Source organism: Oncorhynchus kisutch, linkage group LG22, assembly GCF_002021735.2.
Source record: "Oncorhynchus kisutch isolate 150728-3 linkage group LG22, Okis_V2, whole genome shotgun sequence".
Taxonomy (NCBI): domain Eukaryota; kingdom Metazoa; phylum Chordata; class Actinopteri; order Salmoniformes; family Salmonidae; genus Oncorhynchus; species Oncorhynchus kisutch.
This window is the reverse complement of record NC_034195.2, coordinates 5,582,190-5,605,681: the sequence shown is the minus strand read 5'-3', so window position 1 is coordinate 5,605,681 and position 23,492 is coordinate 5,582,190. Positions and strand designations below refer to the sequence as shown.

The 23,492-nt window shown below is 44.5% G+C and overlaps 1 protein-coding gene and 1 long non-coding RNA gene across 2 annotated transcripts; both read right to left on the bottom strand.

Annotated features, from left to right (window-relative positions):
- Positions 1-3,301: 3,301 nt before the first annotated feature.
- Positions 3,302-21,952, bottom strand: LOC109867737 (creatine kinase U-type, mitochondrial-like). The gene is made up of 10 exons (XM_020457008.2): positions 21,828-21,952; positions 19,466-19,678; positions 18,194-18,392; positions 17,188-17,283; positions 15,919-16,140; positions 15,675-15,760; positions 10,303-10,426; positions 7,829-7,963; positions 5,535-5,660; positions 3,302-4,107 (listed from the first exon to the last, which is right to left on the bottom strand). The coding sequence occupies exons 2-10, from the start codon at positions 19,612-19,614 to the stop codon at positions 4,000-4,002; spliced, it is 1,245 nt and encodes a 414-aa protein (XP_020312597.1). The 5' UTR covers positions 19,615-19,678; positions 21,828-21,952; the 3' UTR covers positions 3,302-3,999.
- LOC116356354 (uncharacterized) lies at positions 13,740-14,572 on the bottom strand. Its single transcript, XR_004204868.1, has 2 exons — positions 13,910-14,572; positions 13,740-13,858 (listed from the first exon to the last, which is right to left on the bottom strand). It is a non-coding gene; the product is annotated as an uncharacterized LOC116356354 (long non-coding RNA).
- Positions 21,953-23,492: the final 1,540 nt, after the last annotated feature.

Genomic DNA, 23,492 nt, shown 5'->3' with positions numbered 1-23,492 from the left:
CAATATAGAAGGGTAGTCAGTGGACATTCTGAACCTTGTTTGAAGTTACCAGGTCACATGACCAAGGAGGTATTGAAATTCTAAATATTGAACATTTCATGTAAATCCATGTGAGATGAAAATGGACAAACTAAAGGGTGTGCAATGTGTAGGCCCACTGAGTGGACATTCTGAACCTTGTTTGATGTCACCAGGAGCTATTAAACTTTGAATGTACAAAACATTTGCACTTTGATTACGCTCCCTAACTAATTCAACTTGGAATACAAGATGCTGCTCACATTTCCACATGTTTATTAACCAGCTATACCATGCTGGTCGGCCAACAGAACCAGCTAGACCATGCTGGTCGGCCAGCAGAACAAGCTATACCATGCTGGTCGGCCAGCATAACCAGCTATACCATGCTGGTCGGCCAACAGAACCAGCTAGACCATGCTGGTCGGCCAGCAGAACCAGCTAGACCATGCTGGTCCTCTAGCAGAACCAGCTAGACCATGCTGGTCTTTACTAGTCCTGTATTAGCGGGGCCATTTAATTTTTTCAGCATTGTTTAGCATGGTCTAGCTGGTCCTGCTGGCCGACCAGCATGGTCTAGCTGGTTCTGTTGGCCGACCAGCATGGTCTAGCTGGTTCTGTTGGCCGACCAGCATGGTCTAGCTGGTTCTGCTAGAGGACCAGCATGGTATAGCTGGTTATGCTGGCCGACCAGCATGGTCTAGCTGGTTCTGCTGGCCGGCCAGCATGGTCTAGCTGGTTCTGCTGGCCGGCATGGTCTAGCTGGTTCTGCTGGCCGACCAGCATGGTCTAGCTGGTTCTGCTGGCCGACCAGCATGGTCTAGCTGGTTCTGTTGGCCGACCAGCATGGTCTAGCTGGTTCTGTTGGCCGACCAGCATGGTCTAGCTGGTTCTGCTAGAGGACCAGCATGGTCTAGCTGGTTATGCTGGCCGACCAGCATGGTCTAGCTGGTTCTGCTAGAGGACCAGCATGGTCTAGTTGGTTATGCTGGCCGACCAGCATGGTCTAGCTGGTTCTGTTGGCCGACCAGCATGGTCTAGCTGGTTCTGCTAGAGGACCAGCATGGTCTAGCTGGTTATGCTGGCCGAACAGCATGGTCTAGCTGGTTCTGTTGGCCGACCAGCATGGTCTAGCTGGTTCTGTTGGCCGACCAGCATGGTCTAGCTGGTTCTGCTAGAGGACCAGCATGGTCTAGTTGGTTATGCTGGCCGACCAGCATGGTCTAGCTGGTTCTGTTGGCCGACCAGCATGGTCTAGCTGGTTCTGCTAGAGGACCAGCATGGTCTAGCTGGTTATGCTGACCGACCAGCGTGGTATAGCTTGTTATGCTGGCCGACCAGCATGGTCTAGGTGGTTATGCTGGCCGACCAGCATGGTCTAGGTGGTTATGCTGGCCGACCAGCATGGTCTAGGTGGTTATGCTGGCCGACCAGCATGGTCTAGGTGGTTATGCTGGCCGACCAGCATGGTCTAGGTGGTTATGCTGGCCGACCAGCATGGTCTAGGTGGTTATGCTGGCCGACCAGCATGGTCTAGGTGGTTATGCTGGCCGACCAGCATGGTCTAGGTGGTTATGCTGGCCGACCAGCATGGTCTAGGTGGTTATGCTGGCCGACCAGCATGGTCTAGGTGGTTGTGCTGGCCGACCAGCATGGTCTAGGTGGTTATGCTGGCCGACCAGCATGGTCTAGGTGGTTATGGTGGCAGACCAGCATGGTCTAGGTGGTTATGGTGGCAGACCAGCATGGTCTAGGTGGTTATGCTGGCAGACCAGCACGGTCTAGGTGGTTATGCTGGCAGACCAGCACGGTCTAGGTGGTTATGGTGGCAGACCAGCATGGTCTAGGTGGTTATGCTGGCAGACCAGCACGGTCTAGGTGGTTATGGTGGCAGACCAGCATGGTCTAGGTCGTTATGCCTGCAGACTAGCCTCTGTTGTGTTTTTGCTGGTGACCAGCCTTCGTTGCGTTTTCTCAGTTTATTTTCCTGGTGATCCAGATACAACAAGTCCCTGTCTACCTCAAGTAAGTGGTCAGGAAGATAATCAAAATCAGTCATTTTCATTTTCTACACCGGTCTAAAAATGTGGGCACAATTTTAACACCAGGTATAAAACAGGACTTCTGTGTGCTATGATGAGTCTGTGCTTTCTGGCTTGTCATTGTTCCCGTGCGACCTGCAGCTCCACTGAAGGCTTGAGGATTAGTTGGCTGTGCACAGACAAAGCCCCCCTTGGAGTTCCTAGTTCCCGTTCCTCCATAAGACAGTTGCCATGGCAACGTACCATTTCTCCCTGTGAGACTTGGGAGGAGGACCAAGATCTGCCGACTGCAATGCAAAGCTGACGGAGGCGCTTCAAGTAGCTCGGCTGTATTGTTCAGTAGGCACCAAACGGAAAAAGAGCTGGAGGAACTGCTTATTTCTGTTCTCCGTTGCTAAATGTTTTGCTATGGTGTCAACAACCCAGATTTCAGTAACACAACATGCCGCTCCAATGCGGAGAGAGAGGGATTCTTAAAACCTTGTAACACAAACACTTCAGGGTTTATTTGCAGCTCTGAATAACACAGATGCTGTTGCAATGTCAATGTTCAGCCTTAGGAACAGGACAAATTGTTCCCCTAGTTTTCTAGCACATATTATGTTACAATGTCCTATAGCCTGGCTGGCAGATCTGAAGTCAGTCGTCAGAGACAGTTCTCTTGTTAGAACATCTAGTATCAAAACATGTTATCACTTCTTTACCCGTCTTTAATGAACAAGTGTTAACGATTGTAGTAGTTGTGCAACATTGTGAATGCTACTCAGATTTATGACCTTAAACTGCACGACGATTGGTGTATTGGCTACACATTATCAGAGTTGGTTCACACTAATCAGTGATTCACAGTAATTCAATCAAGTGCATAGAAAACCAATCAACACTAACTCCCTTTGGCCATAAGTCTTGGTACAGTACAGCGGTTGGTTATAGCACTGCTCAGTGTTAAGAGGATCAGTATTGTCACATGACCCCAAACCCTACCAAGCTGATCACAATCAAGCACTGAGAGCTTGGTTACTATGGCGCCCATCCACTGTAATAAGTCACTCAAAGCATTGCTTTCATGATGGGATGAAATCACGCACACGCAGACACACACACACACACACACACACACACACGCGCGCTTTGAACAGTTACAAGTTGCAATGTGGTCGAGTTCGACACAGTTCTATAAGCCTATGGGTCAACAACACACGGGGCAGGTTTATAATATTAATGACAAATGAGAGAGGAAATGCATTAAAGACATGGTTCCTTTAATAAGATCTGTCCGCGAATGACATTCAATGGTGGGCTGTAATGATATTGCTGCTTGATACATACAGTACATCATCGAGCACGGAGCACAGTAGTTTAACATGAGTTATTATTAGTACGACTTAGTTTAACCCGTGTCTTATTAGAACCTCAGCATACAAACCCCTAAGAAGTCTTTTCAGTCCAACATGGTTGTTGTGCGGCATTCAAGTCCATTCAAGTCGTCATCTATCACTACATGGTTACACTCTGGGTGTAGACAGCCACAAATGGATGGAATACACTACCGTAGCAGTGTCAGTATAGCATGTAGCCGTGTTCCTCCACATCCCGATACAGAGGGAAGACGAGGAAGTAGTAGTATCGGACACACAGAGTATGGGACATGCTGTAGTCTAGGTGTAACAGGCCTAGGTGTCAGGTTGGAGGCTGTTAAGTAGAAGGAGTCCCATTGCATATAGTTGCATTGGGATTAGAGTTATGGCTATGCACTAGAGCATTCTAAATGTGCATTCCTACCGGAGTGTAACGCTCTTGGAGCATTTGGTGCCATTTTAAATTTGACATCTCAAACAGAGTTGGGACTAAATCTGGACATTACCTATGGCTCTGAATGGGGATGAGACAGACGGGTCGGTAAGAAGAGGTATATCTGGGTCGGAGGGGGTTGGGCGGTCTACTTCTTGAATGGCGGAGGGATCTTGATGTCCTGACCCTTCTCCAGCTTCTTCTCACAGTCGATCAGGTAGTTGACGCCGTCCACCACCGTCTGCACTAGCTGGACCTGATCACAGAGAGAGAGAGAGTCAGTGGGCGCATTGGAAAGAGAGAGACGACTGCATCGCAGACCGCGCCAGATCTCACAAGATCCAGTTAACACATCAACTAAGCACATCGAATGACATAGGCCAAGCAATGTGATGCCCGACGGCGCAGTCGATGACGTGGCACAGGACCAATGGTTGCTGCAACATCTGCAATGAGGTCAGCCTGGAGTGTTCGAGGTCGACCGCCTTGCAGCCAGACTGTGCAGAATCCCTGATCGACGGTTCATCTTGCATCCCGAATAACTGCCCGTTATGTCGTCCAGGTCAGTGATTCTGAGCCCTGCTTAAACCGATAACCTCAATCACGCGGACAGAGACTGTGGACGGTCGAGAGTTGTCGCTCTCTCTCTGTTCCTCACCCTCTTACGCTTTTGTTCTCTCTCTCCCGCATTCTTTCACTCACAGACCTGGCCCTTGCATTCCTCACCGATTGGTTCTGGAGAGCTGCAGTGTGTGCGGCCCCCCCGTACCTGGTTAAAATAATCAACCCCATCGTGATTGGTGTCTGTGCGTGCGTCTAAATGCAGTGTTCGCGGAGGATCTACAGGTAAGTGCCAAAATTGAAAGGAAACACTGACATAAAGCGTCTTAATAGGGCGTCCAGGCCACCACGAGCCACCAGAACAGCTTCAATGCGCCTTGACATAGATTGTACAAGTGTCTGGTACTCCACACACATTGTGGCTCTCCAGGACCCACGCCAGCAACACACAGTACAGAATAGTCCCATTGTCTGCTTTTATCTATGTCACCATCTCGTATGCAGACACAGGCATGACAGCATGACTGGGTACACAAGGGGTTACACAACACACAAACAGAGGCAGGTCGGTCTCTCTCTCCTCGAGACACTGTTCAAGCCTTCCAGTACAAGCCATGGCCGCATCTCAGTAGTCTAAAACGGCTTCCTCGCTTGTGTCCTCTCATTTACTATACAGAGCTGTAAAGCAAATGCATTTGTTACTCTTCACCGTATTGTTTTGGCCCACCTTCTCAGATTCTGAATAACAGCGTATTGACTTGCCTTCTTAAGCCCTTGGCTCCTAAGGAGCTGAGGCTATCGATGAATGTCCGCCATCTCAGTCGGTTCCTGGCAAGTTTTTCCAGGTCGTGCCTTAGCTGTAATATCCTCATTTGGGATAATAACTGTTATTGCATTGCCTTGTATTGAAGGCGCAGGTAAAGGAGAGGAGTGGAGAGTACGCCATTTAAGGCTATTAGAGATGCACCCCGTGGCCGTGTATGTGTGTGTGTGTGTGTGTGTGTGGGTGGGGTGAATGTTCCCCTAGTACAGATCTAGGATCAGCTTCCCCTTCCCAATCCAAACGGACTCAAGATCAGTGTCTAAGAGAAACTTCACCCTACAATATGTATTCCTTATTACCTCTGACTGGCCCAGTCTGTCCAGGTTGGAGATGTCAAAGGTGCTGCCCACGGCTGCAGTGTCCACTCCTCCGGTACCTCTCTTCTGCAGACGCAGGTTGTCCAGGATCTTTGCGAAGCGGGGGTCCTGCAGTGGGGTCAAAGACACACACTTTTACAGACGCGCCATTGAGAGCATCCTGTCGGACTGTATCGCCGCCTGGTATGGAAACTACACTGCCCTCAACCGCAGGGCTCTCCAGAGGGTGGTGCGGTCTGCCCAACGCATCACCAGGGGGCACACCGTCTTCCCTCCAGGACACCTACAGCACCCGATGTCACAGGAAGGCCAAAAAGATCATCAAGGACACCAACCAGCCGAGCCACGGCCTGTTCACCCCGCTATCATCCAGAAGGCAAGGTCAGTACAGGTGCATCAAAACTGGGACCGAGAGACTGAAAAACAGCTTCTATCTCAAGGCCATCAGACTGTTAAATAGCCATCACTAGCCGGCCTCCACCCAGTACCCTGCACTGAACTTAAGTCACTAGCCGGCCTCCACCCAGTACCCTGCACTGAACTTAAGTCACTAGCCGGCCTCCACCCAGTACCCTGCACTGAACTTAAGTCACTAGCCGGCCTCCACCCAGTACCCTGCACTGAACTTAAGTCACTAGCCGGCCTCCACCCAGTACCCTGCACTGAACTTAAGTCACTAGCCGGCCTCCACCCAGTACCCTGCACTGAACTTAAGTCACTAGCCAGCCTCCACCCAGTACCCTGCCCTGAACTTAAGTCACTAGCCGGCCTCCACCCAGTACCCTGCACTGAACTTAAGTCACTAGCCGGTCTCCACCCAGTACCCTGCACTGAACTTAAGTCACTAGCCGGCCTCCACCCAGTACCCTGCACTGAACTTAAGTCACTAGCCGGCCTCCACCCAGTACCCTGCACTGAACTTAAGTCACTAGCAGGCCTCCACCCAGTACCCTGCACTGAACTTAAGTCACTAGCCGGCCTCCACCCAGTACCCTGCACTGAACTTAAGTCACTAGCCGGCCTCCACCCAGTACCCTGCCCTGAACTTAAGTCACTAGCCGGCCTCCACCCAGTACCCTGCACTGAACTTAAGTCACTAGCCGGCCTCCACCCAGTACCCTGCACTGAACTTAAGTCACTAGCCGGCCTCCACCCAGTACCCTGCACTGAACTTAAGTCACTAGCCGGCCTCCACCCAGTACCCTGCACTGAACTTAAGTCACTAGCCGGCCTCCACCCAGTACCCTGCACTGAACTTAAGTCACTAGCCGGCCTCCACCCAGTACCCTGCACTGAACTTAAGTCACTAGCCGGCCTCCACCCAGTACCCTGCACTGAACTTAAGTCACTAGCCGGCCTCCACCCAGTACCCTGCACTGAACTTAAGTCACTAGCCGGCCTCCACCCGGTTATTCAACACTGCTCCTTAAGAGGCTGCGGCCCTGTGTAGATAGACATGGAATCACTGGTCACTTAAATAATGGAACACTAGTCACTTTCATAATGTTTACATCCTGTGTTCTACTGTATTTTAGTCAATGCCACTCTGACATTGCTCATCCTAATATTATTTATCTCTTAATTCCATTTTTTTTTAAACTTGACTTAGATTTGGTGTATTGCTGTGAATTGTTAGATACTACTGCATTGTTGGAGCCAGGAACACAATCACTTCACCACACCCGCAATGACATCTGCTAAATATGTGTATGCGACCAAAACAATTTGATTTGATTTGATTTTGACGGGGCACAAAAACGTAGGAAATGAAGAGATACTATCTGAAATTGTCCAACAGGAAACCCTCGTTTCCGATGTAAAAACGTTTTGCTAGGGTGTGCCCTCACAAGCACGGCCCTGGTGAGCGAGGGGATAGGGATTTCCAGAAGACAAATGGGCCTTGAATGACTGGCAAGCGGGGATCTTGTTGGTCGCTGGTGTGAGGGTATAAAGGTTTGTGTGTTTGTGAGTGTGTGAATCTGTATAGGGGCAAGCCAAAGATGTATTATCTTAGTCAGACGTCTTATTAAGAAAATTTATCTTGTTTCAAGAAAATTGTATCTTACCCCACGTGTCAAGCTTTTTAAAGTCAAAATAAGCAACATTATCTGCCAATGTAGTGAGATAATGTATCTGGGTAAGAAGAAAAGTCATTTAAAATGTATTAGCACTCAAAACAAGATAAATACAAATCTAGGTAAGACCGTTTTTGCCGTGTATATTTGTTGAGGCTCTGAGTAGATATTGCTGTGTGTGTGTGTGTGTGTGTGTGTTACCTTGCTGAGCTTGGGCAGGTTGACGTGTACTCCAGCGCGGAGCCCAGTGCCCAGGTTGGAGGGGCAGGTGAGGATGTAGCCCAGTCTCTCATTCCACATGAACTCCCAGCCTTTCTCCTGGATAAGCCTCTCCACCTAACCAAACATGACATGAGAACTTGAGATTAGATGAATACTAGATTGTCATTTGTCTTGCAAACATAGACTGTCGATCAGCAGCCATATAGTGATCGGGTGTGGGTGTGTGTACCTTTGTCTTGTCCAGACATCTATGATCTTCAGAAAACCCAGGTTCTTGTACGCTACCATGTTTTATTGTGGGTCCTTCACATGGAATGTCAACTTTGGGACGTTATATATATATATATATGTACTTCAGGAAATGTACTTCAGGAAATGTACTTCAGGAAATGTACTTCAGGAAATGTACTTCAGGAAATGTACTTCAGGAAAGTATTCAGGCCCCTTGACTTTTTCCACATGTTGTTACATTACAGCCTTAATCCAAAATGGATTAAAACAAATTATAATCCACAGCAATCTATACACAATACCCCATAATGACAAAGTTAGGTTTTTAGACATTTTTGCAGACGTATACATTTTTTAAAGTATTTTATATATATATATATATATGGATCCTTTGCTATAAGACACGAAATTGACGTCAGGTGCATCCTGTTTCCATTGATCATCCTTGAGATGTTTCTACAACTTGATTGGAGTCCATCTGTGGTAAATTCAATTGATTGGACATAATTTGGAAAGGCACACACCCGTCTATTTAAGGTCCCACAGTTGACATGTCATGTCAGAGCTAAAACCAAGCCATGAGGTCGAAGAAATTGTCCTTAGCGCTCCGACACCGGATTGTGTCAAGGCACAGATCTGCGGAAGGGTACCAAAACATTTCTGCAGCATTGAAGGTCCCCAATAATGCAGTGGCCTCCATCATTCTTAAATGGAAGAAGTTTGGAACCACCAAGACTCTTCCTAGAGCTGCTCGGCCAAACTGAGCAATCGGGGGAGAAGAGCCTTGGTTAGGTAGGTGACCAAGAACCCGATGGTCACTCTGACAGAGCTCCAGAGTTCCTCTGTAGAGATGGGAGAACCTTCCAGAAGGACAACCATCTCTGCAGCACTCCACCAATCAGGCCTTTATGGTAGAGTGGCCAGACGGAAGCCATTCCTCAGTAAAAGGCACATGACAGCCCACTTGGAGTTTGCCAAAAGGTACCTAAAGACTCTTAGACCATGAGAGAGACCAAGATTGGACTCTTTGGCCTGAATGCCAAGTGTCATGTCTGGAGGAAACCTGGCACTATCCCTATGGATAGGGATATCCCTATGGATAGGGAAACCTGGCACTATCCCACTATCCCTATCCCTATGGTGAAGTATGGTGGTGACAGCATCATGCTGTGGGATGTTTTTCAGCGGCAGGGACTGGGAGACTAGTCAGGATCAAGGCAAAAATGAACAGCGCAAAGTACAGAGAGATCCTTGATGAAAACCTGCTCCAGAGTGCTCTGGACCGCAGGAGTGGCTTCGGGACAAGTCTCTGAATTTCCTCGAGTGGCCCAGCCAGAGCCCAGACTTGAACCCGATCAAACATCTCTGGAGAGATCTGAAAATAGCTGTTCAGCAATGCTCCCCATCCAACCTGACAGAGCTTGAGAGGATCTGCAGAGAAGAATGGGAGAAATTCCCCAAATACAGGTGTGCCAAGATTGTAGCGTCATATCCAAGAAGACTCCAGGCTGTAATCGCTGCCAAAGGTGCTTCAACAAAGTACTGAGTAAAGGCTATGAATACTTATGGAAATGTGATATTTCTGTTTTTATTTTGAATAAACTAGCAAAAAAAATCAAAAAAACTGTTTTTGCTTTGTCATTATGGGATATTATGTGTAGATTGATGAGGGAAAAAAAACAAATTTGATCAATTTTAGAATAAGGATGTAACCTAACACATTTGGAAAAAGTCAAGGGGTCTGAATACTTTCCGAAGGCACTGTAGACAGGTGTGTGCCTTTCCAAACCATTGAATTTACCACAGGTGGACTCCAATCAAGTTGTAGAAACATCTCAAGGATGATCAATGGAAACAGGATGCACCTGAGCTGCATTTAGAGTCTCATAGCAAAGGATCTGAATACTTATGCAAATTAGGTATTTCTGTTTTTTATTTGTCATAAAATTGCAAACATTTTTTAAAACCTGTTTTTGCTTTGTCATTATTGGGTATTGTGTGCAGATTGATGAGGAACATGTTTTATTTCATCCATTTTAGAATTAGGCTGGGGGGGTCTGAATACTTTCCGAATGCACTGTACTAATACCTGTGTGTAGTGTCGTCATTGCTACTGTTTGGCCATTACTGCTGTTCCTTGCTTTAACAATTTGGCGTCTCCTGCGTCTAATGAGGAACTTGGAACAATTAGATAAATAACTAAAGTGTGTGTGTGTGTGCACCTCTTTCAGGCCTGTGCAGAAGCGGTCAAACACTCTCTTCATGTTGCCTCCCTTCTCCATAGAGATGACCCTGGTGTGGTCCTCCTCATTGATCCAGATGAGGAAGGTCTTCGTGTTGTTGTGCCTGAGTGGAGATGGTTTAAAAATCACAAAACACTCTCTTAAATCAATACTTCAATTTATTTTTTGGAAATCAACGGATCCCACCGCTGCCACCAGCGTCCGTAGACTCGTTTTGGGGGAGCTGAGCTCAACCATTGATATCGATGCTTTTCCTTAATGTTGGGTAATAAAAGCCCTCGTCATAATGGATTGAGTGAGACAAGATCAATATACGACTAAGAGATCATTTTCCTATTCTCCTTTGCACCAGCTCGAGTTGATGTCCCGGGTTCCGTTTAACATACATGTAGCTGCTTCATAACTTCATGCACAAAACACAGAGGTGATGGTCGCCGTCTACAGTATTGCCATATACGCTGTAATCTCACAGTAATGCATCGTTATGCATACAGTAATGCATTACAATTAAAAGATCTCATTGTAATTGCACTGTAATGAATTGCATTCAGTAAAAACAGACTTCCTAAAAACAATCAGAGAAAGTAATGGATCGGTCTGGAGCCAGGAGAGCGGAGGGCAGGATGAAAGGAGGAGGGCCGTCAAACGGAGAGTGAGAGAGGGTGAATTATGAAGGAGAGGAGAAGAGTTTGGTATGATGTAGGCACAGGGGGGGGGGGGGTAAGAGGAAAGCTGGTTATCGATGCTGGAGCAGCACCAGGCTATTTCTGGGCACCAGGCTATTTCTGGACACCGGCTGAAACTCAATGCGGAGAGGGCATTGTCTGCAGGGCCAGGTTCTGAGTTTTAGCGAGGTTTTGGATGGGGGTGAGAGGGGGTTGACTTTCTTATAAACGTAAAGAAAGTCAAAGCTCATTTACTGCGTTTCTATACAATTTGCAAACTCTAAAATGTCATTTGGAGAACAAGCAAAAAGAAGCAAAAATGACCCCAGCCATTATCACATTGGTTGCTGTACTTCATTCACCTCAGTCAATCTACAAACACATAGCCAATTGACTTTTCCCACATCTTGTTATGTTGTAGCCTGAATTTAAAATGAATTCAATTGAGATTTTTTTGTCTCTGGCCTATAAACAATACCCCATAATGTAAAAGTGGAGTTATGTTATTCGACATTTGTACAAATTCATTCAAAAATAAAGATGAAATGTCTTGAGTCAATAAGTACTCAACCCCTTTGTTATGGCAAGCCTAAATAAGTTCAGGAGTACAAATGTGCTAAACAAGTCACATAATAAGTTGCATGGACTCTGTGTGCAATAATAGTGTTTAACATGATTTTTGAATGACTACCTCATCTCTTTACGCCACACATACAACTATCTGCAAGGTCCCTCAGTCTGGCAGGTAGCCTAATGGTTAGCGCGTTGGGCCAGTAACTGAAAGTTTGCTGGTTCGAATCCTGAGCTGACCAGGTCAACAAACAAAAAAATCTGTTGTTCTGCACCTGAACAAAGCAGTTAACCTACAGTTCCCCGGAAGGCCGTCATTGAAAATAAGAATTTGTTCTTAACTGACTTGCCTAGTTAAATAAAGGTTAAATAAAGGTTAAATAAAGGTTAAATAAAGGTTAAATAAAGGTTAAATAAAAAATACACTTTTAAAAAAAAGCTGTGAATTTCAAACAGATTGAACCATAAAGACCAGGGAGGTTTTCCAATGCCTTGCAAAGAAGTGCAGACATTGCATATACCTTATAGCATGGTGAAGTTATTAACACTTCGGATGGTATGTCAATACACCCAGTCACTACAAAGATACAGACGTCCTTTCTAATTAAGTTGCCGGAGAGGCCAATGGTGTCTAAAACAGTTACAGAGTTTATTGGCTGTGATAGGAGAAAACTGAGAATGGGTCAATGACATTGTAGTTACTTCACAATACTAACCTAGTTGACAGAGTGAAAAGAAGGAAGCCTGTACAGAATAACAAAAATATTCCAAAACATGCATCCTGTTTGCAACAAGGCACTAAAGTAATACTGCTAAAGAAGAATGTGGCAAAGAAATTAACATTGTGTTCTGAATACAAAGTGTTATGTTTGGGGCAAATCCAATACAACACATTACTGAGTATCTACTCTTCATATTTTCAAGCACAGTGGTGGCTGCATCATGTAATGGGTATGCTTGTAATCGTTAAGGACCGGGGAGTTTCAGGATAAAAAATGATGGACCAGATACTGGGAGATGAATTGATCTTTTAGCAGGACAGTAACATAAAACACAAGGCCAAATCTACATTGGAGTTGTTTACCAAGAAGATTTGACATAAATCTACTTGAAAATCTAAGGCAAGACCCGAAAAGACTTACCCAGAAAGACTCAGGTGCTGACAAAGGTCCTTCTACAAAGTATTGACTCAGGGGTGTGAATACTTATGTAAATGAGATATTTCTGTCTTTCATTTTCAATAAATTTGCCAACATTTCTAAAAACATGTTTTCACTGTCATTATGGGGGATTGTGTGTAGATGGGTGAGATGATTTTTTATTTAATTAATCCATTTTGAATTCAGGCTATAACACAACAAAATGTGGAATAAGTCAAGAGGTGTGAATACTTTCTGAAGGCACTGTATACAATTAGCCGCTGCGGATTAACTCACACTTACACTGCACTGGGGTTAAAAACTATAATTGACAGAGCGATCTATTGGCAGAAAAAGTATTTTATTAACAATTTTGGTAAACAAATACATTCTATTTTTTTGTTGTTGCAGTTTTACAGCTAATTTCCTGCAATTCTACACATTTTGCCATGCCGTATACCACGTTAATATGATACCTGAGCAAGAGTGACTAGCTAAAGCAATGGGGGCCCCCTGGAGGTCAGGGCCCCTGGGCATGTGCCCTGCGTGCCCGGTCAGTAATTCGGCCATGATAACTAGAAATGTAGATAGCTGGCTAGACTAACTGGACTCATTTACCAATTTAAACATTTGAATTGACTGGTGCAATGGGCTAGTTGAGTGACTTTCTATAGCTAGCTTTCCATCCAATTTGCAACAGATTTGAATGTGAATTTTCTCAAATCCGCATTAAAAACAATAAGCGTGTTTTCCCCTCCAAAGATGTTTCCGTCAAATTGGCTTGTTGCAGATAAAACGCTGTGGTGTGGTGAGGTAGTGCACATAAAATACCTTGTTGCAGATAAAACGCTGTGGTGTGGTGAGGTAGTGCACATAAAATACCTTGTTGCAGATAAAACGCTGTGGTGTGGTGAGGTAGTGCACATAAAATACCTTGTTGCAGATAAAACGCTGTGGTGTGGTGAGGTAGTGCACATAAAATACCTTGTTGCAGATAAAACGCTGTGGTGTGGTGAGGTAGTGCACATAAAATACCTTGTTGCAGATAAAACGCTGTGGTGTGGTGAGGTAGTGCACATAAAATACCTTTTGTATTTTCAACACTACTGATGGTTTTCAGATAAAACGCTGTGGTGTGGTGAGGTAGTGCACATAAAATACCTTGTTGCAGATAAAACGCTGTGGTGTGGTGAGGTAGTGCACATAAAATACCTTTTGTATTTTCAACACTACTGATGGTTTTCAGATAAAACGCTGTGGTGTGGTGAGGTAGTGCACATAAAATACCTTTTGTATTTTCAACACTACTGATGGTTTTCAGATAAAACGCTGTGGTGTGGTGAGGTAGTGCACATAAAATACCTTTTGTATTTTCAACACTACTGATGGTTTTCAGATAAAACGCTGTGGTGTGGTGAGGTAGTGCACATAAAATACCTTTTGTATTTTCAACACTACTGATGGTTTTCAGATAAAACGCTGTGGTGTGGTGAGGTAGTGCACATAAAATACCTTTTGTATTTGCAACACTACTGATGGTTTTCAGATAAAACGCTGTGGTGTGGTGAGGTAGTACACATAAAATACCTTTTGTATTTTCAACACTACTGATGGTTTTCAGATAAAACGCTGTGGTGTGGTGAGGTAGTGCACATAAAATACCTTTTGTATTTTCAACACTACTGATGGTTTTGCGCACAATTCTTTTTTTTGCCTTATATGGTAAGTGTGCCCGCTCTGGTATTTGCAAGTGCGCACACCGCTACCGGCACACTGTTGACTAGAGTGCACCTGTAGCCTACCGGATGAGATTATTATTATTATTATTATTATGGACAAAAGAGCGAGATTACTTTTGTTTGTCAAACAGCAGTCAAGCATCGATTATCATGTCACCAGAATAAGACCCTCAATATTTATTGGAAAGGAGCATCAAGATCACCACCTTGCACTTTCACCACCCTGTGAAGTTCATCATCATTTATTGAATCTTATTGCCTAATAAACTGCATTCTTTCCCAACAAATCAGTGGGAGGACCACACAGCATGTCATCGTGTGACTCCAACTTCGATAGGATGGTTATTATACAAATATTTGCGCATGACATTGACATTTCTGGCATAATTCATTTTACTGATACAAAACAAATCCCACCTTGTCTAGCGTATTTTGTTTTGTAGACATTTGGAAAGTTTACCGAAAAATTTCCTTCAGGCCTGTCATGAAATTGTACTTTACGTGCATAAAAAGGTTGGATGGAAACCTGGTTAGTGAGTGACATATAACAAGAGAAAAATAGTCCAAATGAAATCAGGAAATCTGTAATCAATTGATGTAATTTTACATCTAACTAAGATGTTAGATGTTTGGTGCAGTGTTTCTAAAGTGAACAAAATGTACATGAAAACTAGTCTTTTCTCATTGAATGACAACAAACACGTAATTAAAGAATCCCTAGTGTTAACCAATCACAGCCGAAAGGGTGTAGACTTCATCTACTGAACTGGGACCACCCTCAAGAAAAAAAAGGTGCTCGAACAGCAAAGAATTTAATTTAAAAAATGCACCAAAACCAACACAAATTTCACAATATTTTGTCAGAATATATGCGCGAACAGTATCAACTGGGAAGCATACAGTAAGCTATAGTAGTACGGTGGCCCTAGAGAAACTTAGAGTTACGTGCCTTGCTAAGGACACGTCGATAGATTGTTCACCTTGTCGGCTCGGTATTCGAACCAGCGACCTTTCGGTTACCCGACCAACACTAACTGCTAGACTACATGCCCCTGATGCACGTTTAAGGCTCAATCTGGAGGCGCTACAAGCTAGTGGGCATTATTTTGCTAGAAGAGTCATGGAGATGTGTAGCATGAACTGTATGCAAATAACTGTGAAACAATCAAAATCACCTCTCACTGTGATGACTGTTAATGACCACTAAGGGTCCGTATCTATAACTAACAGGTGCTTACCAGATACCGCGTGCGTCTGGCCAATCACGAGCCATCCCCGAACAAGTCAGCAGAGGAGACACGGGTTTGTCGAACAGGAAGTGGTCCTGTGTCAACATGGTAGAGACAGGAAATGCGGTCTTAATGAAAGTGGAGCAATATCAATGTCCCCCCCCCAAAAAACAAATCCTTGCTATTATTTCCCTTTTCTCACTCTCCTTTATGTCCTTACAACACGTAAAAATGGATTGGCCTCTTGACTCACGTCGATGAGCTGCTGCTGCTCCTGGTCTGTCATGTGGGTGAGGCTGTAGTAGGTCCCCGCCAGGTCCCCCTTCAGGCCAGCCAGGGCGTCAACCACCACCCTCTCCACCTCGCGGCGTTCCGCCCGGGTACATGCCGGGGGCAGGCTCAGCCCCCTGATGCTACGGCCCGTCCTGACCCGCGACGACAGCACGTAGCGCTCGTCAAAGTTGCCAGACGTGAGCTGCAAGCGGGGAGAAATAGAAGGGGAAAAAAAGAATGAATGGCGTCTCGTAAACAGTATCACAACACCAGCATTGATGGAGGACATTTGTGAATGATCTATGATCCCCAAAGAGCAAAAGGGTTTTATCCAAGTTAAGACATGATAGTTTCTAGATTTTGTTCCCTTAACAAATTATTTGTATGCCATATAATTAATTGTAGCTTATAATATATTCACGTAACATAACATTCCAGTATGCGCAATGGGATGTACTGCATAATTATATAATATTAGCTGGTATAACTGATTAGTGTAGTGCATTGACTGTATATGAATGGACAAAGACAACGTCACACCATTCATTGCTATGTGACGACTCAGTGGCGCATTTGAAGCTCAGGAAGTCTGTTTTATCTTAGTAAGTGGTCTCATGGCTGGGATTCTCAAGACATAGCATTTGCAGCTTGAGCTACTCCAGGAAGTGCTGTTGCAAGCTGCGACCAGGGGAGTACAACTGCCCCGTCTCATGGAGCACCTCAAGTTGAATGCCGACCGGGGTACTGCAGGCTGCAACTAAGATATCCTTATAACTTATTCTGTGTGCGATTTTAAAATAATTGGTTCAAGGACATGCATCCGGTGTAATAGAAGCAATTATTGATACCATGATTGTCTTCGAATTTGTTCTTTATTTGCATGAAGATTGACCACGAAGATTGCCATTTTCCCATTCACTACAATAGGGGAACCCTGCTTCATTAAATCAACAGCCTCGGTGGGCCTTGAACTTCATGGCTTCAATGAAAGGGGGCAGTCGTTCTCCCCTGGTGTAGTGTCCAGCGAGTGAATCTGTCCACCTTCTAAACGTTAGATAACTTCACTGTCACATCTAGGGTAGCGTCCCAAATGGCATCCGACTCCCTATGTAGTGCACTACTTTTGACCAGGGCCTGCACCCTATTCCCTACGGGGTCTGGTCAAAAGTAGAGCATGATCAAAGGAGTAGGGCGCCATTTGGGACACAAACCCTATACTGTGGTTTTCAGTGAAGTTGCATCTCTATACCTTGCTGGAGTCCAAGTCGGTGGGATGGGTCATAATCTGAGGGTCGTAGCCATTGTGCCGCTCCTTGATGACTGGGTCAAGGAGGTCTGCAAACACCTGAAACCCCCACATCCACATCAGAGGTCTGACCACATAACATCATCATATAGCCTACAACAGTTGTCACACCTATAAGCTGAAAGGATGGGAGTTCTTTAAATGATCATTGTCACTTTATAAACTACTAGACGGGCTTACAGTATAGTATTGTAATGCAGTTGAGTTAAGCAATAAGGCCCGAGGGGGTGTGGTATATGGGCAATGTCCACTCACTGGGCGGGGCACTAATGCACAGTCATAGCCACATGATGATACAGAATATCATCTGCATACGAGTGAGGAAATAATAATGATATCACTTTCTATTTTGAGAACCTTTCAAGTTCATAGCAAGCAATGAGATCCCAAAATGACAAGGTCTCCTTTATCCTAAAACCAGCACCCCCGCTGGTGCTGTGGTAGTGGGCCTCAGTCTAAAACAGGACTTGAGGGTTGGATGTGCCTACTCTCCGTTGTCAGGTTAAGAAGTGTCTGGGATTGTAATAGAATGCGGTCCATGAACCATTGCGCTCGCTACTGATAATTTTAGATGCCAAAAGTGTTATATAGGCCACAGGGTAGTCATTCATTCTCAATGTCTCTGAGATAAATGTAGACCATTGACTAAATTGGCTATTTATGGCAAAAGCAATTGCTTTTCTGTGTCGTTAAATATGCTCCACAACTTGACCTTCAACCATACATTTAGGGGGTGTCTGAAAATGTTACTAGCTGTCAAATCCTTTCTTCCTCCCCGTGCTCATTTCCCCAAATCCTCACCTTCCTCTCAAAGCTCATTGGAGGATGAGGTCCAAAGGGAGGGACTTCGGATCCTCTCCTCCTACTCTTTGAGAGAACAAACACAGCCTACGGCTTCACTACACTGACCTTGAACTACTGCCTCCAAACTAATGCCCCTTGCTCTGACCTCGTATGACTCCTCATCCCCTGCCACCATGCCCACGGTCTTGATGAATGGGTGCCCGGGGTTGTCCACGCCAGTCTGGATGGCCTGGTCCAGGGAGTACCCGTTGGGCGTGGTCTTGTCCACCAGCTTGGCATAGATGGCTGGGGTCAGGTGGCTGGCCATGCAGTTGTTGTGCTTGCGTAGGTCCGGGTACTCGGCACTGTCAGGACACAGTCAGTCACTCACCCCCCCCAAAATTGCTATATCATTGTAACTGAGAAACAACCACAAGGACAGTTTAAAATTCGAAATGAAATTGGAAATGTGCACATGACTAATTAGAGTTCATTATTATGATGCTCCTGAGAATTATAACCTAAGACTCACTGCAAGTCAACACCTACACAGATTTCCATCTATGGCTCTGATTGTTAAGAGATAGCTATAATTATAGGTTGGTTACCTGTGCTTTTCCTTGGCATAGCCTACCACTAGGCTTTTGGCATGTACTGCATGCATGCGCTATTTATACACCTGGCACAGAGCGATGTCTTCGCCAACGACATAACAGTGTATAGTAGCCAAACTTGATACAATCTGGTCACACCAGAAGTTGAGCATTCTTTGGAAATGGAATATCCAATCATTCTTAATACACATTATGCAATCAGATTTTCCAGCTGAGCATTTTGTCTACAGCACCTCCACTCGGTGTTGGGTTTGCGCTAGATTGTGCCTATCATATCATTAGGCCTATAAAGTCACAAAAGCAGAGTTTTCCCTGACCCCATGCAGGTCATATAAGGTCGAATCTAGACAATTCCACCATGGTTCAGGAAAAAAACCTGTCTCATCAACAACTCAATTAGAACATATCAAGGTGGCCAAGTATTTGTTGGCAAAACTATCCCTCGTGGAACCATGTAGCATTCAGAGAATGATTTAGAAAATATGCATATTTAATTATTTATATCTATATTAATTATTAATTATTAGGCATAAAGAACATGTGGTGCAATAAATTAAATATATCTCGAGAATAAACTGGCTTAGGTCGGGTTATAATTTTTACAAATAGGTTAGTTTATGATCGAAAGACTCGAAATACCACATTCGTCTCCCAGTCGCTGGCATTGCTTTGATAGTAAAATTATTTCATTGAGGTCAGCATATTATTCACGTATTAAGCTACTCTATCTAAATACTTAATGACAATGTGGCAATACGCTCTCGCACTTTTCATGGCTAAACTGAAAATGTCCATCTATAGCAGTAAAGGGTGTCGTGGCTTACCTGGCGGGGTACACTCTCCGTGCTTGCGCTCCGGCGGTGACATGTTCACGATTGAGCAGAAAGCCCGCTGTCAAAGACCCGGCTCCAATTAATGACAGAATCCTCACATTTCGTTTGGAGGACAACATTCTGGCGAAGTTGTTTGCCATTCTTTTATATCCACAGTTCAAGAGGTAGGGATGGATGAAAGGGAGCCTTGTTGATGCTAAGCGTCTAAAAGGAAAGGATGAAATCAGAGAGAGTGGATGAGTGAGACTGGAATAGAGGAGACTGCGTGAATGCTAAGGGGTCCAAGAGAGTACAGCAATAGACGAAGCCGTTTACACTACACTAGCGCAGCTGTAGGCTACGCTGTAGTCTGTCTGTATTTCCCCCTCCCATAGGTCTACACACTGGACACATAATTACTTAATTTAATTGTGGCTAGACGGTGAAAGCAGGGTGCAAAGTGCATCTGTGAATTTTTGGATATACTCACGGACAAACGTCCGTAACTCTTGACAATTCCTTAATTGGATTATCAATCAATGTTTTGGGGTTTGGGTTTGCGTAATTACCGACCAGTCACCATGTATTGCAGGAACCAAGAGTTTAGAAAGGGGCTGACTTTTACCAGGGATTAAGGACAAGTATAGTGACTACCTTGCTTTTGACACAACTTTTAAAGATGCCTAGAAAAGCACACAGTCCTGTTCAGCTACAGCCTAATTCAACTGAATATATAGGCTATGAAAGGGAATATTAGTACAGTACTATATTGCCTTAAGAGATCATGTTATGGTATTTAAACGGGCTTTATTGAGTGGAAATCCCTCTTAAAACGATCTGCATGGGTAGCTACTTTATGCCATCACGTGGGGGGAAAACAAGAGCATTACTGTAGAAAACCAAAGGCATTATTCTGAGGGAGACTTGTAGGAAAGGCTATTCAGTAGGGGATAATTCAGTGATCAAGACATGAAATGAGGAAATAGCAAGCTTACATGGGTTATCTGATCAAAGTTCACAGGAGGAAATGATGCAAGAGGTGTTTTATATACAGGCCTATAGCAATTCCATTGCAGGATAGATTATTGCATAACATATGCTTTTGCAATATAAGTTAGTTAGTATTAAAAGACGAAATGCATATGCTACATGACCAAAAGTATGTGGACACCTGCTCGTTGAACATCTTATTCCAAAATCATGGGCATTAATATGTATTTGGTCCCCCCTTTGCTGCTATAACAGCCTCCACTCTTCTGGGAAGTCTTTTCACTAGATGTTGGAACGAGCGATTAGGCCTGGCTCGCAGTCGGCGTTCCAATTCATCCCAAAGGTGCTCGATGGGGTTGAGGTCAGGGTTCTGTGCAGGCTTGTCAAGTTCTTCCACACCGATCTCGACAAACTATTTCTGTATGGACTTTGCTTTGTGCAGGGGGGCATTGTCATGCTAAAACAGAAAAGGGTATTCCCCAAACTGTTGCCACAAATTTGGAAGCACAAAATCATCTACAATGTCATTGTATGCTGTAGCGTTAAAATTTCCTTTCACTGACACTAAGGGGACTAGCCCGAACCATGAAAAACAGCCCCAGACCATTATTCCACCTCCACCAAACTTTACCGTTGGCACTATGCATTGGGGCAGCAAGCGTTCTCCTGGCATCCGCCAAACCCAGATTCGTCCGTCAACTGCCAGATGGTGGAGCGTGATTACTCCAGAGTCCAATGGCTTTACACAACTCCAGCCGATGCTTGGCATTGCACATGGTGATTTTAGACATGTTCAGCCATGGAAACCCATTTCATGATGCTTCCGACGAACAGTAACAGTTCTTGTGCTGACGTGGCTTCCAGAGGCAGTTTGGAACTCGGTAGTGAGCGTTGCAACTGAGGACAGACAATTGTTGCACCCTACACGCTTCAGCATTCATCGGTCTTGTTCTGTGAGCTTGTGTGGCTTACCACTTTGTGGCTGAGCTGTTGTTGCTCCTAGACATTTTCACTTCACAATAACAGCGCTAGCAGGGCATACATTTGACAAACTGACTTGTCTTCCTATCATGTTGCCACATTGAGTCACTGATCTCTTCAGAAAGGCAATTCTAATGGCAATGTTTGTCTATGGAGATTGCATGGCTACGTGCTCAGTTTTTTTTACACCTGTTAGCGACAGGTGTGGCTGAAATAGCCAAATCTACTAAATATTTGGTGTAACTGCAATAAATAATAATCATTAAACACAATACAGTGCAGAAACAATTGCAATTGAGTTAACATTCATGGCAAACCAATTCTAAAAATGTGTACATTTATACTTTGGAAGTCAATTCTTGTGGCACACTACAGATGTAAAATATATGCAGGATAGTCTCACCTTGTTGCAGTACCCAGGTACTGGATGGCACTGCCTGTTGATGCCTTTGGCTGCCTGGCAGACCTGTGAGAGGCGTGGTGTCTCCTTATCTCCCTTAGAGTGGATTGTGCCTACCAGAGAACCTGATAAGACACATCATGACTAAGAATTTACATGCTCCCCTCCCCCCAATACCATAATATCTAACCATATATATATATATATATATATATGGCATATTTAACTCCCAATAACCTTATAAGTATCTTATCATGAATGATTATCCTATTATGCAGATTATTTGGGTTTCAGGTAAGGGTAGATATTATGGTATTGTATGTATAGTGTGTATACATATACAGTGCCTTGCGAAAGTATTCGGCCCCTTGAACTTTGCGACCTTTTGCCACATTTCAGGCTTCAAACATAAAGATATAAAACTGTATTTTGTTGTGAAGAATCAACAACAAGTGGGACACAATCATGAAGTGGAATGACATTTATTGGATATTTCAAACTTTTTTAACAAATCAAAAACTGAAAAATTGGGAGTGCAAAATTATTTAGCCCCCTTAAGTTAATACTTTGTAGCACCACCTTTTGCTGCGATTACAGCTGTAAGTCGCTTGGGGTATGTCTCTATCAGTTTTGCACATCGAGAGACTGAAATTTTTTCCCATTCCTCCTTGCAAAACAGCTCGAGCTCAGTGAGGTTGGATGGAGAGCATTTGTGAACAGCAGTTTTCAGTTCTTTCCACAGATTCTCGATTGGATTCAGGTCTGGACTTTGACTTGGCCATTCTAACACCTGGATATGTTTATTTTTGAACCATTCCATTGTAGATTTTGCTTTATGTTTTGGATCATTGTCTTGTTGGAAGACAAATCTCCGTCCCAGTCTCAGGTCTTTTGCAGACTCCATCAGGTTTTCTTCCAGAATGGTCCTGTATTTGGCTCCATCCATCTTCCCATCAATTTTAACCATCTTCCCTGTCCCTGCTGAAGAAAAGCAGGCCCAAACCATGATGCTGCCACCATCATGTTTGACAGTGGGGATGGTGTGTTCAGGGTGATGAGCTGTGTTGCTTTTACGCCAAACATAACGTTTTGCATTGTTGCCAAAAAGTTAAATTTTGGTTTCATCTGACCAGAGCACCTTCTTCCACATGTTTGGTGTGTCTCCCAGGTGGCTTGTGGCAAACTTTAAACGACACTTTTTATGGATATCTTTAAGAAATGGCTTTCTTCTTGCCACTCTGCCATAAAGGCCAGATTTGTGCAATATACGACTGATTGTTGTCCTATGGACAGAGTCTCCCACCTCAGCTGTAGATCTCTGCAGTTCATCCAGAGTGATCATGGGCCTCTTGGCTGCATCTCTGATCAGTCTTCTCCTTGTATGAGCTGAAAGTTTAGAGGGATGGCCAGGTCTTGGTAGCTTTGCAGTGGTCTGATACTCCTTCCATTTCAATATTATCGCTTGCACAGTGCTCCTTGGGATGTTTAAAGCTTGGGAAATCTTTTTGTATCCAAATCCGGCTTTAAACTTCTTCACAACAGTATCTCGGACCTGCCTGGTGTGTACCTTGTTCTTCATGATGCTCTCTGCGCTTTTAACGGACCTCTGAGACTATCACAGTGCAGGTGCATTTATACGGAGACTTGATTACACACAGGTGGATTGTA